The sequence below is a fragment of the Moschus berezovskii genome, chromosome 10 (genome assembly GCF_049115385.1).
Source record: "Moschus berezovskii isolate FMDL1 chromosome 10, NW_MosBer_1.0, whole genome shotgun sequence".
NCBI lineage: Eukaryota > Metazoa > Chordata > Mammalia > Artiodactyla > Moschidae > Moschus > Moschus berezovskii.
The window spans coordinates 88,373,911-88,388,930 of NC_142469.1; the positions used below are offsets into that span (position 1 = coordinate 88,373,911).

A 15,020-nucleotide genomic window follows, 5' to 3' on the forward strand; every position below is an offset into this window, starting at 1 on the left:
AATGAATGCAAGTAAAGTACTCAACACAATGCCTGGCTCATAGTAAATAACTCAATAAATACTAGTGATTACTAATTCTGCTCTTAATAAAGTGCTTGTGAATTTCCACTTTCAGGAGAGCATGAAACCCAGGATGAATTAGTGACTAGTTCACTGTTGGTTCTGCTCACCAAGCCTTTCACACCAGTGTGAGCTCTGGGATTTCTGTTCCTGAATTATACTACTCTTCTCCCATACCAATGAATTCAGGGGTAAAAATGGATGAGCTGGAAAAGGTATCCTCCATGATCATAAAATAAACTTCAGTCTTTAAGTTTACTTTTGATTCCCAAGGAGAAGTTTATTGTTGGAAATAATTGAGCTTCAGTGCTTTAAAAAGAAAGTACAGGTAACTTTAAACTTTTATTTCTAGATTTGTCATTCTATGTAGGCAGGTCATGCTACTAACTCAGCACGTGTGCATGGGAATTGCCACTGTGTGGTTCCACAGTAACTGGGATCAGTAGTTACTGTATCTGTCTTCTCCCTCCCTCTTCAAAACGAGTTCATACTGATATCTCCGAGTGTAATCCAGTCCACATTAATCATTCTGGCTTCCCCCTTTGCTTATCTGTAACCTCCGTTTCCAAGAATGAGAAATCTGGCTCCTAACATCTATTATCCATCCTGTTTACAAGTATACCACTTTCAGGATTAACTCCTAACCCCATGTAATGCCACACATTTTTATTCTTCTGTTCCTTTTTACTTCCCTTCCACTGGTTATTCATCCTTCCCCCCAAAAGGAAGAGATTTGATCCAACAAGAGAGTAAGGATCTTCTTTTGTGGGCTTCCCAGGTGGCTCAGTGTTAAAGAAGCTGCCTGCCAATGCAGGAGACACAGGTTCAATCCCTGGTCCAGAAAGATCCCCTAGAGAAGGAAATGGCAACCCACTCCAGTATTCTTGCTTGGGAAATCCCATGGCCAGAGCAGCCTGGCAGGCTACAGTCCTTGGGGTCCCAAGAATCGTATATGCCAGTGCCTAAACAACAGCAACAAGAAGGATCTCCTTTAGATGTCTCAAGACAAGGACAGCCACCGGCTTTCCTAGAAACTGTTAGCCAGTTTCATCTGCAATGGCTCATAACGTCAGTTCCCTCTGACCTTATTGTCTACTTGGTTCTGTGCCCAGAATTGCATGTACGCCGCTGTCTGACAGCATATTTTTTAAGTCACTTTTCGTGAGAGAGAGGCCTCACAGAAGGGTAGGAAACAGAGTTAAATGTTCCCTAAGTGCTGCCCTAATGTTTCTTTGCTGTGTGTTCTGTAGCTTTTAAAGAGGAAGGTAGAAGAATTATAGTGGAAATGTAAAAAAAAACTGTAATAGAAATAAAACGAAATAAATATATATATGGTGATAATATTATGTAAGCATAATAATTTACAAAGGCACGAAGAGGATAGCCTAGAAGCCATATTTTAAGGAAATAAACATTGGTTTGCTTGTCTTCTTGCTAACCTTTAAGTTCTTGATTTTTAAATGTCAAATATTTTTGCACAGTGCCCTTTTAATAGGTATATTCTTGGTTATAGTCAAATCACTATGAGTAGTATTGTAAGCGTATACTTAGTACAACAGAGAATTATCAGCATTTTTCTTAAAATCACATATGATTTCTCTTTGTTTTTGTTATTATTGGGCTTCAAAAATGTATTCTCATTAACCTTCAGATATGGAAGGATTTCAGGGGACAGTTGAGGCCATCTTCACCACTTGTTTCTCCTAGAGTGGCTATCACTTTCTTTAGAATCAGTCCCCAGGAATTTATTGAGGTTCTTTTCTAAATGTTCTTTCACCTATGAAATTTATGAGGTGGAATGCTCTGTCACATTTGTCTCACTTTCTCAATGACTGAAATAATTGTGTGGAGAAAAATCAGAAGTGAGTATCTGGAATATCAGAGAACTATCAAGTGTTATAAAAAACACGACACAATCTCATATTAAATAGTTTCATTTTTCTAAGACTCCTTGTCATTCAGTTCTCAAATATCAAAGAAAAGATTCTCCCAAGTCTAGAATTTAATGTATATGATAATTATCTAGCTTCATTTATTTTCTGCTTCTGTGATCACATTAGCACTGGGATTGCCTAATTGATAAATTTCTGTTTAAATGAAAGAGAAAACCTTCGTGTATTTTCTGGATCTTACTGGTTGGTGTGGGGAAGTTCTGTTAGGAATGGACTTACTTTGGTGGGAAGACAGACTGAGCTGTGTCATTTAAATTGTCTACATTCAAAGAGCTTATGACTGGGTTTAAAAATATTTAAATAATATTTAAATTATTTTATAATGTTGATTTTCATTGTGAAAAAGGAAAACCTGATGAATGTTAGGTCACTCTTCATAACATGTAAGTCAGTCAAGATTAACATTTAAAACAGGAAATTCAGACTTTCATCTGGGATATACCTAGCGATTTGTTTTTATCTGTGGGTAAATGCCAAACTCACTAGACTTTGTTGTGAAAACAATTTTAGAAAGTTTCAAGTCAACTTTAATGGTACACTGGCCCAAAAGAAAAATAGTAGAATGATCAGTGGTCCTGGCAGTATCGTAGGTGTTTGGGGAAAAGAAGGGAGTAAAATTTCTGTTCATGTGACTCCAAAGCAGGTGACAGCCCCCTTCATGTTCGTGATTGAAGAGAAATACCATGGCAGTGTGGCCAACTATGCCAATATACAGTTCCTAATTGTAAGTGTGGTTTACTGTAATTGCCCAATAATTACAAAATTATGGGTGGATTCTTTCAATCAGGAAAAAGATATGTGTGTGTAAACTATGCTGTGGTCATTGGCACTTTCCAGGGCAGAGATAAAGACTAAAATTGTAAATGCAAAATGAAAAAAGGTATGGCAGTTAATGTCTCGTGTAGCTATGAATTTAACTTTAAGACCGTCATTTTTCATTTTTCAACTACCTCATTAAATCTCCCTATCTGGCACATTCTGTCACCTAAGGAATTATTTAATTTTTGTTTTCATTTGCTTTTCTTTTCAGGAGAAAAAAAAAATAGATTTTTTTCCTAAGTGGTTCAGATCAAAAGCAGAATTTTGATGGAGTGTCAGGGTTGTAGGTTTAGAGAAAATGAGAACTAAATGTGTGTCTACAGCCACAGAGGTGAATTGGAGATGGTAGCTTTAGTTCCCATGTTTGTAGTAGTCCTTTTATATTTCACAACACTTAAATTGTTTCAAAATTGAATCTTCAACATAAAGTCTCCATGAAGAAGAAATATCATACGCTCAGTTTTTCCCTGGTTTTGCTCCTAGTTTAAAGAAATTAGTTGGACAGGAATAGAAGTGAAGTAAATGAGGATTTTACTTTTAAACTCTGGCTTAGCTTTACGATTAGTCTGACCCATCTCTCTGTCTGCCTGCTGTACTGTGGCCAGCGTGGAACCATTTACAAAAGACTCAGTTACGGGGTCACACAGAGTCGGACACGACTGAAGTGACTTAGCAGCAGCAGCAGCAGTCACAGCAGTTCCTGCATTTCTGCCTGAGATTAGAGTCGACGTTCTGAGTGGGAAGAATGGGATTTATCATTCTTGTCTGGAAGGAGAACTCATAAGGATTTAGGTGTTGGTGTGTACTGATTATCTTTTCTCGCTTAGTTTAAGATGTTCCTGGTTTGTGGTATGTCAGCTGATTTTTGATTGAAGCTTCAACACTTTTGTATTATATTAGACTGTAAATCTTTATTGAAACCCTTTGTTTTAACTGGCTTTGTTTGACACTTCTCCAGGCAAGGAGGCAAAGGGTGCTGCCTCACTACTGCCAGGAGGTTAAAAACCCAGGTTCAGCCCTTCATCCTCTGTTGGTATCTCGTGGCAGAAACAGGGAGGGGGTCTTCGTTACGCTGGGCATAGTTCAATTTCCAGATCCCCATGTGGTCTCTAGTGACACCATAGTGGACGGAGGTTGTCTTATTCCTCTGGACAGTGCTTTGGTATGATCCCAGTTTTGGGAGGGAGGGAGAAGAAGAGATGCCTCGTTACTGGGTGTGGGTGGAAGTCCAGGCTCCCATGTGGTCTCCACTGACACTGTAGACGGTGCTTCGTTATAGCTGGCACACAGGAGGGTTCTGGCTCTCTACTCGGTCCTCTCTGACACCACTGTCTTAGGGATGTTGGGGCTCCTCATTAGAGCTTTGTGAGGATGGACATCTGATCTCCCCACTCAGCCTTTGTTGGCTTGGGTGGTCATAGTTTCTTCTGTGGTGTTTGTCTGGAGTGGAGCAGTTATCGTCTAAAAGTTCTCTGTTTTGCCAGCCTGTCCCTTTTTCCTCGTTTGACTAGAGGGAGCAGGCTATTTGTTGAGGCTTTATTGGTCTGTGCTTGTTGATGTTTTCAGGTTGGTGACCACTTCAGCTGCAAGTCGGGAATACATGAGACTAAAAGAAAACTCGGGGTCTTCCCTCCATGTTGTTTCTTAGGTCTTGAGGTCCCAAGCTGGTCTACTTTCTTTTCAGCTTGTTAGTCTATTCATGATTTTTTTTTTTTTTGGCCACCCCACACAGCATGCAGGATATTAGTTTCCTGACCAGGAATCGAACCCCCTGCAGTGGAAGCATGGAGTCTTAACCGCTGTATCGCCAGGGAAAGTCCCTCATGTTTGTTTTATATATAGCATTCAGGGTACTTTTTAGTTGTATTTGGCAGGAGAAATAGTAAAAAGTAAGTCTATTCCATTTTCCTAGAAGCAGAGGTTCTTGCCATTCAATATTTATTTATCATAGTATTTCCTAATATTTTATTATAAAAGTTTTGAAGATGGGAGAATTATACAACTGATCACCACTTCTACCACCTAGATTCAACACTTAGCTACATTTTACTGTATTATAAATTTATCCATCTCCATTCTATCCATCAATTTATTATTTTTGATGAACATCAGTATACTTCATTGCTATCAGCATGCATGCCATTAATTGGACTTTACTATTTATGGGTTTTTAAAGGTAGATTTCACATAAAGTGAAATACACAATATCGTAAATACCGTTTGATGTGTTTTGTATGCACGCAGGCTAAGTCGCTTCAGTCGTGCCTGACTCTTTACAACCCCATGAACTGTAGCCCTCAGGGCTCCTCTGTCCACGGGATTTTCCAGGCAAGAATCCTGGAGTGGGTTGCCATGCCCTCCTCCAGGGGATCTTCCCAACCCAGAGATCGAACCCATATCTCCTGCATTGTCAGGTGGGTTCCTGACCACTGGTGCCACCTGGGAAGCACGTGTTTTGCATCGTCCATCCTTTACTGAGATAATTTCTAGGACCCCAGGGAGATACCTCAGATCTCTCCTCAGTTAATTCCTACCTCCATCTCACTCCAGGAAACAACACCTGTTCTGATTGTTTTCTTCTTTCTTTTCTCCAAAATTCATTTTTCCTTTTTAAAAACTTCATATAAATAAAACCACACAGCACATACTCTTGGTGTGTGTCGCTTTTTTTCGTCTTTTCAGCAGTGTTTCTGAGATGCATTCATGTTGTCGGTACCAATAGCTCCTTTTAAAAAAATTGCTAAGTGCTATTTCATTGCATGAAAAACACCATCATTTATTCATTCTGAGTTGCTTCCAGTTTTTTGTCATTAAAGTTTGATTGTTGGGTAATATAAGTTATCACCATCTTCTTTCAGTTACGAACGTAGTACAAGGCAACGTAAAGTTCAGGGCCTTTCTTCTGGTTGACGAAAAGATTGAGGCACATAAAATGCATTCTATTACCTAAAACATCCACCTTTTCCACATATTTCTTGTCAATTGTGATAGCTATCAGTTTATTTGAAGCTAAAATTTTTTTTGGTAATAGAAGCAAAAGAGTTTCGGTGTGGTCAAATATAAAATTTAGCTTCTCGGCATTAAATTTTATTTTGTGAAGAAAAAAAGCCTGGTTTCAACTACACCATGACTGTCATATTCATTACTGAAAATGCCAAATTAATCTCTGGAGGAACATCCTGTTTCACTTACAGTACTCTACTTCTGCACAAAAATATAGATGTAGTTGTTACAGATGGATTCAGCTGTGTTTCACAGACCCTAATTTATCTGGCCTTAACTTTTATGTAAGTCTTTTGCTTCTTTTCTGTTTCCTCAGAATGAGTATCTAAGACACTATGATTTCTGAGTGATTGATTTATTGATTGATATTAGAGGAGAGCTCTACCAGCAGGGAAATGGGGCACAACAAACTTCATGGGAAATTCCAGTTGAAGTGGGTATGCTTACTTTGAACAGGGCAGGAAGAATAGATGGTGTTGTTTCAAACTTTTATTACAGCTTTTCTCTGACTTGACTATTCTTTCTACAGTTGATGGACTGGACAAAGCTTCTATAGCAAACTCGGATGGCCCAACAGCAGGCTCCCAAACACCTCCCTTCAAGAGAAAGGGGAAACTCTCCACCATTGGTAAAATTTTTAAACCTTGGAAATGGAGGAAAAAGAAGACGAGTGACAAATTTAGAGAAACATCAGCAGGTATGAATGTCATAACTTTATTAAAGGATAAATTGTTAAATTTTCCAAAAGGTAAAAGATTGTATTTTGCAGATTTTTTTTCTGGGAAAAAATTAACCTGTATTTGAAATGAGATTATTTCATTTAAGGGTGATAAAACTTAAGGTGCTGATTTGCCTTCTTTTTCTATTCACTTTGGCTTTTTAACATAGTCTTGTTTTTAAATGTGTACTTGTGAATTCATGTAAAAATTAATGTATAGGGAGAGGAAGACGAAATGGAAGATTAGAAGTGGAAATGTTATTTGTCAGTATTATAGCTGCAAGTATCCATTTACATATATGCACACTCTATTTTCTCTGTCTGCTTAGTTCCATTAGCATGATCCTATTTGTTAATTAAGAATTTTTAAAATGTCTTTCAAATGTACTTGTTCTGTGGGCAAAATTTAAATGTCTGTATGAAAAAGAAATGTTGCTATATTTATTACTTTTAAATTTCTATCATGTCCTTAGGACAAAATAAATGGTGTGTGTCCTGGAGGACACATAGTGCTATTGGTGTGAAAACTTTTTATTGTTGTTTTATTTTGTGAATTTGTTAAGCCTTAAGAATTACATTATTTAGTACCTTTCATATGGACTCATGGATGAAGTTGGCTTTAAATCTCAGGCCAGAATTAAGCTTGATTTAAACAAGTGTACAATATCAGTGATATTGTTTAAGGTAGAAAGACATTTTATCTCTTGGTATAAGTTCAGCTTTTTCCATGTTTGTTGTCTAAAATAATCCCTTCATCAAAAATTCCTCACTGCCCCAGAGTCTAGTATTGTCCATGGGTTACAGAGCATGTCTTACCAGTCTGTGCTGAGATAAGAGCTGGCCTTTAGTTCTAGAGCTATGAAATAAAATGGAAAACACCACCAATAGCACAGGGTATAAGACAGAGACACCAAGGCTTCCTAAAGAAAATTGTCTCTGCTGCATCTACAGCTATATCGTTTCTTTGAGCATTTCATATTTAAAAAGTAGTAATGTACTATTTCTGGGATTTGTTTTAAAATAATCCTGGAGGGGAGGGGAGGATAGATGAGAGACAATCAGCCATAAGTTGGTAATTGTTTAAGCTGGGTGATAGGTGTATGGAGTTTATTATTCTCCTATCTCTATTCGTGGGTATTGGAAAGTTTCCGTAATAGAAAGACAGGCAAAGAAAAAAGAATTGGCTTAGGGGCAATAATGATGGCTTGCTTATTGAATTCTCTTTAGCTCCTAATTGGCTTCTTGGGTTAGGAGCAGTGAGAAGTGATGCACTGAGCCTGGTGCTAAGGCAGGATACCTGGGTTCTAGTTGAGTCCTTGCCACCAAGATGCTGTGTAACCTTGAACAAGTTAGATCAGAGTTGAATGAGTTGAATGCTAATGTGCTTTCAGTCCCAGATTCTGTTGTGGGTCCTTGACTCCTTCGAACTCCTGTCTGGGCATCTTGTTCTGCCTTGTTCTTCAGTTGTAGATGGAATTACACTGGTCTTCTTAAGTACATCCCTCTCAGGTTTTCCTAAGCATTGGGGGAATCTGGCTTTTCAAGTTCCCATGGAAACCCAGGATGGAAGAAAGGCTCTGGACAGTAGCAGTGAGAGGACATTGAAAAGAGGTGATGGGCATCTCCTCAGTTGTCGCTCTTACCCTTTTCCTGAATCTCATATTCTAACCTCTCCCCCTAAAGAAGAAACAGTTACAGAGAACTGCCCTTCATCTTTTCTTGTCACCTCTTTTTAGTTATTTTAATAGTAGGGAGGCTGTAACATTTCTACCAACCCAGAACATTTAAGAAAAGTCATTTTAAACAGCACTAAGTGTTACTTTATATTATCCCATATTTATTGAGGATAGCCTATCCATCTTTGTATTGTTTTCTTTTCAGATTCACACAAGATTTTATATAAGTTGAGCGCCAAGAAGTTATTTCTGGATGTGCTATTTCTAGTTCCTAAGACTACTGAATTACATTAAAAACCCGAGAAAGTTATTAGATGCCTCACTGGGTTGTTTTTTGTATTTGCATCAAAATTGTGACATAGCGCAGCAAAAACAAGCCAAGTAGATGTATTAATAATTCATTGTGAATTTTTCTGCTGCATTTACTTCACATCATTTCTTTTTAAACCTATATTATTACTGATATTTGGCTCTAATTTCCTAAGGTGTTATCAAGTGTCCCAAGTATTTTGCTGTCACCTTATGTATAAACATATGTATATATACATATGTTTGTTTTAAGGCTTCAATTTCCACTGTGCTTCATGGAATGTATTAGTAAAGCCTAAAATAAAAGGTGGAACAAAATGGTGTAACATGTTTTTTTCACATTGAGGGAAGATACCACATTTAGAGGAAGACTGACGCATTTGGAAATAACCAAGAGAAAGGCGTGCTCTTCTTTCATGCGTTGTCTCAAGCAGTGAAATCTAGGGGTTTGGATATGACCAAGGTCATCTGCAGTCAAAGATCACCTTTCGCTAGATCTACAGTATTTGGGGATATGAAAGAAGATTAATTTCTTCCAAGAAAAGTAACCCTTCTTTTTCTTTCTTTTAAACTCTTGGCCTTAGAGTCATAAGAATGTGAATCTTAACTGTCTTCCTTTACACAGTGGTTATTACCACTTTTCCTAGTCTGGGCGTCTGTTGTCGGAATTTTTTAAAATTACTTTTTATTGGAGTATAGTTGCTTTACAATGTTGTGTTGTCTATACAGCAGAGTTTTGTGTGTATATATATCAGTCATACATATACATATATCCTCTCTTTCTTTGGATTTCCTTCCCATTTAGGTTGCCACAGAGCATTGAGTAGAGTTCCCTGTGCTGTACAGTAGGTTCTCATTAGTTATCAGTTTTATACATAGTAGTGTATATATGCGGAGAAGGCAATGGCAAGCCACTCCAGTACTCTTGCCTAGAAAATCCCATGGATGGAGGAGCCTGGTAGGCTGCAGTCCGTGGGGTCGCTAAGGGTCAGACACGACTGAGCAACTTCCCTTTCACTTTTCACTTTCACACATTGGAGAAGGAAATGGCAACCCACTCCAGTGTTCTTGCCTGGAGAATCCCAGGGACGGGGGAGCCTGGTGGGCTTCCATCTATGGGGTCGCACAGAGTCGGACACGACTGAAGTGACTTAGCAGCAGCAGCAGCAGCAGTGTATATATGTCAATCTCACATAGTGTGTATATCCCAATCTCAAATTCATCCCACCTCCCTTCCCTTCTTAGTAGCGTTGTGTTTGTTATCTACATCCATGTCTCATTTCTGCTTTGCAAATACGTTCATCTGTACCATTTTTCTAGATTCCACATATAAGTGATATTACACAATATTTGTTTTTCTCTTTCTGACTTCACTCGGTGTGATAGTGTCTAGGTCCATCCATGTCTCTGCAAAGGCACAATTTTGTTCCTTTTTATGGCAGAGTACATTGTCTATATGTACCACACCTTCTTTATCCATTCCTCTGTTGATGGGTGGAATTTTAATTGGTGGCAGGTAGGATGCAACACTGATTTATTAATGCCATTGTAATAAATGTCGTTGTTCTCACACGTTTATGGCAGTGGAAGTTAAGAAAGGTCCTGTCTTCTGCCTGCTTGGTCATCCTTGAGTCAGTTAGATTTGGAAGGCTGTCTTGTCCTCTAAGGCAGGCTGGGCCTATGTTCTGACTTCAAGTTCTCTGGGCTTGTTTTATAGCAGAAATTTGCTTGTGTCCTCAGTTCTGTTTGGAATGATCCGTAGGCTCTTCTGTTTTATGGCGGAATAGTCTTGTCTGTTTACTCTCCCTCGGTGCTTCTTTTCTTCGCTTTTCATCCCCTGAGTGAAAGGACACTTCTTGGGTCCCACCTAAGCTCTGTCCCTTCCCTATCTTTAGAGCTCACAGTCTCATTTACACTTTTCCCCTACGTAATCATTTCTTCCCCTTTTTTCGGGGGGTGGAGGGTGAGGGTAGGTAGGTAGTGGTGGCTGAGGTTCCTCCCTGCTTTCATCTCCCCAAAGCTGACAATACAAACAAGCCCCCTATCTAAACATGGCTGTTCCTCTTCTGCATGGCTGGTTACGACCAAGACCAAACATCTTGAAAATCCAGCCTGTACCTCTGCTTCTGCTTCCTCTACAATATCATCCCCTTCCATCTGCCGCCTGCCCCTGCACCCAGCACTCCCTCCCTCCAGGAGACGCCCAGCCTCCCAATCCTGACGTTCAGTGTTACTCTCTCATTTTCATCCATCTCATTCTCCACCACCTGTGCCATTACTGGTGTGTCTTTCTTCTTTTACAAAACAGCTCTTACTGACTTTCAAAAGATGCCTTTATTTTGGTTGTCTTTGACTTTTCTTTCTCTTTTTTCCCCCTCTTCCCCTTCCCATTTCCCCTAAACCCATGGGAGAGGTTTGGTATCTGTCTCAGCCCTTCTCTTTCTGTGAATGCACCCTTCCTCACCCCACTCTCTTCTCAACTGCCCACGTCTCTCAAACCCAGCTTCCAACAGAGGCCCAGGCACATTGACCCAAGTACCTGATGGGCAGCAGTGCCTGAGAACCACATGTTAACTCAAAATCCATTCATTTGGTCTCTATAGTTCTATCCATACATTGAAAAGATGGTACATGCCAGGCATCAATTAATTTCCTTCAGGATGTCAATTTTTTAATTAAAAGAAAATCAGATATTTTGGTGAGACTTTTCTTTTAAGAAACATGCATCAGATTTTGCTTTCACACAGTCAGGGGAGACATTCAGTTAAGTTGGACTGTAAGATTGCAGAGTTAAACTGAGAAGTTTTTACAATGAGATATTTTGATGTCTGAGAGCAATGCTGTGAATATCTGCTGTATGCCCTGTGGTTTAGAAGAGAGGATCTGTGGACCTCTGACCACACTTAGTTCTTCCTCAAATCACTGAGCAATGGGGCAGGTGCCTGGAGTAGTAACTATCTAATTCCACTCCTCTGTGAAGGTATCACAAGATTTGAACAGAATATGAGATACCAACAATAATCTTTTATGAGAATGACTCTTCGATGCTGTTTAAGGCAATGGCACCAGAGATCTTACAACTTGATTCTTTATTCTCTTCAATACATATCCACAGTTAATGCTTAACACTGGCTTAACATCTAAAATGTCTTCACTTTAGTATCTTTACTTTTCCATGAGAGTTAGACCATAAAGAAGGCTGAGTGCCAAGGAATTGATACCTTTGAGTTACGGTGCTGGAGAAGACTCTTTAGAGTCCCTTGGACTGCAAAGAGATCAAACCAGTCAATCCTAAAGGAAATCAACCCTGAATAGTCATTGGAAGGACTGTTGTTGAAGGTGAAGCTCCAACACTTTGACCACCTGATGCGAAGACCTGACTTATTGGAAAAGACCCCGATGCTGGGAAATACCAAAGGCAAAAAGAGAAGAGGGTGGCAGAGGATGAGATGGTTAGGTAATATCTAACCATGAATCTGAGCAAACTCCAGGAGATAGTGAAGAACAGGGAAGCCTGGCGTGCTGCAGTCCATGGGGGTCCCAAAGAGTCAGACACGACTTAGTGACTGAACAGCAACAGCAAACTTCTACATTCAGAAATACTTCTGTGTTTTGGGGTGGTATCAAAATACAGTTTCAGGAATAGAAACAAATTATTTTTAGTGAAGCGAGATAGAAAATTTAAAGTTCACTTGGCAAGAGTAGCGGTCACCAGAAGGTTTCATTATGCTAGCCCTACTTATTTCTATCTGTTAACTTAAACTTTGGTTTTCAAGAGGAAAGGGACGACACCTGCTCTGAGTGAGCACAGAGAGGGAGGAGCCAGGGAGGGGAAGTTCTGTGTATAAATGCTTTTGAAACCAAAGCAGACCCCCCGCCTTCCCCAGTCTGGCTTTCTTCGGCATCCAGACTTTGACCATGGAGTTCTTCGATCCAGCCTTGCCTGTTGCTGTCTTCTACATTGTTTCAGGGCCTAAACCTGTGATTTATTTGATTTCTTTCTCCTTGTGCAGGTCTCTACTCTCAGCCTTTCTTTCGGTTTCTCCGTTATCTGGTCCTTATCACCGAAGGTCTCAATTATTGCAGGTTGCCTCTTTGCTCTTCTTAGGTATGAGCCATCCTGGCTCTCAAAAGCTGTGGAATGCTAGAGGAGGCAGGGAGAAACTGGGTACTGGCATTAAGCCTGCCTACAGGAGGAGAACCTGACCCCGCTGGGGAGGCTGACAGAGAGGATTCAGGATGGTGCAGGCTGTCAGGAACCCTAGAGTCATCAGAACAGTGTTCAGGTCTCAGACGAGCAAATAGAGTAATGGGTCCTTCACGACGAAATGGCACATGTTCCACCAGGAAGGGTAACATAACAGAGCAGCCAGTGAGCGAGGCTGGGCAGTGCAGGCAAGCCTAAGGAGCCAGTGTGTTCTTTACTTGGATGGTAGTATTCATGGGCAGATGGTGCTGGAACCAGAAAGACTCAAACAGGCCTCACCACCCCCACTTTTTTTTTTTTTAAGGAATCAGGCAATAGAGTAGGTAATTAGGACAGGAAGTTATCAAAGGATTCAGGACAGAAACTCACTGTTTGAAGTGGAACACAGGGGATAGGTCTGCAAGAGTGGCCTCCTTACATGCCAGACTTCAGATACTGGAGCTCCTCTTAACTACAAGGACACAGCCTAAGAGTTGGGTGGCCCGAGAGATCAGGGATTATTGTGGATTTGGGACTAGGTGGGGAAATCTCTCTCCACCCTCCCGGATCATCTTGTGTACCACTATAGGAACTCTGCCTCATGTGGAACTTTGGTCCTTTGCTTCTTGCTCAACAAGTGTGACTGACTCCGCATTATTTCCTGAATGAATTCCAGCCTCTTCAGCTCTTCTCAGTGTAGTTCAAAGTGACCTTTCCTGCCTTATCCTTCTGCTGTTAGTCGTTTGTTTTGGACTTCCGTCTCTTTGGGTCCCTCACTGAGCATGCCCTGAGCCTCCGTGTCCCCAGGCCTTTCTTCTTGCTCTTCCCTCTTTCTCTGAGCGCCTTCCTCCTACAGCTGCACCTGGGGAAAAGCCAGACCTGCAAGGGTCCCCACTTGTCTCTTCTTTCCCGAAGATATTCTTGTCCTTGACTGAGCATCATCTAGTAGGAAGCACCCCTCTTGTGCTAATCCTTCTGTTAGGATGTGTGGACTTGGACTTCTTTCCTTTAGGTGTCTGCTACCAATTTACTGTGTAAATTATTTAAAGGAGGCAACTCTCTCACTCATCTTTGCCCCACTTCCTGTGCTTTACATGATAATTTGAACCTGGTATGTGCTCTTAAAATATGCCTTGAGTTGGTTATTTATTGACTATCCACTATAACGGAAACAGTCCTGGGTGCTTTAAGACTTTATAAAAGAAATTGAAGATTGAAAAAATATCATGGAGAAGGATGACAATAAATTAAAATACAAACCCAAAACATGTATGTACAATTGCAACTATGTACAACTATTAAAAAGCCAATAAAATAACTGGGGAAATTTTATCTTTTTATCCTTATTAAAAAAGTTATACTCCTAAATGAAGAAAATCAAGACAGTTTATTTTCATTATAATTGTGACTTTTATTTGTGTTGCTAGTAATAGAGAGGGAATGCCTTTCTTAATTTTCAGATAACGTTGTTGCAAATTATCAGCCTTCTAGGAGTCAGGGGCTTGCCTTGTGGCTCAGATGGTAAGGAGTCCACCTGCAATGTGGAAGGACCCCTGATTAATCCCTGGGTCGAGAAGATCCCCTGGAGAGGGAATGGCAACCCACTCCAGTATTCTTGCCAGGAGAATCCCATGGACAGAGGAGCCTGGTAGGGTACAGTCCATGGGGTCACAAAGAGTCGGACAGAACTGAGCGACTGAGCAGCAGCAGCTAGGAGTCAGTGTAATTTGCTCAAAGTCATCTGGTAAAAACTTCAATTTACTAAAGGTACTCTCACTCCCTGATAATATAATGGCTCTGTTTTTATTGAATGCTGTATGTGCCAGGTTCTGCTATAAAAACTTTATTCCTGTTAACTTACTTAATTCTCAAAGGTTATGCAGTTTAAGTGCTGGTATTATCCCAGTTTTACTGATGAGGACAGTAAGGTTAGAACATTCAAATGACTTACCCAAGGAAACACACCTAGCAGGAGGCAGAAGCAGTATTTGAACCCAAGCAATATGGTGCTACAGCCAAAGATCTGTACCATTACACTGTGTGCCCTCTGTGGAAGATAACTTCATACTCAGACCACTAAGGATTGATCACTGAAGGATGATCCTAATTCCTGGATATCCTTCTGATACTGGAGCTTTTGCTTTAAGAAGGATTTGGTCTAAAGAATTATTTTGGTTCTATTTGCCTAGCCTGATTGCAGGCTGTGTACACAGAAAAATGGTTGACAATGGTCAAAATTATGTTTGGTTCAGTTGCTGCTGCTAAGTCACTTCAGTCGTGTCCGACTCTGTGTGACC

The 15,020-nt window shown here is 40.2% G+C and overlaps 1 protein-coding gene across 4 annotated transcripts in view; it reads left to right on the forward strand.

The window, feature by feature from the left end:
* Positions 1 to 15,020, forward strand: part of PHACTR2 (phosphatase and actin regulator 2) — a 305,489-nt gene that overhangs the window by 191,031 nt on the left and 99,438 nt on the right. For all 4 annotated transcript variants that reach the window (XM_088840798.1, XM_088840800.1, XM_088840799.1 and 1 more), the window contains exon 2: positions 6,364 to 6,531. In XM_088840798.1, the coding sequence (XP_088696924.1) occupies positions 6,364 to 6,531 (168 nt within the window). The remainder of the gene's footprint in view (positions 1 to 6,363; positions 6,532 to 15,020) is intronic.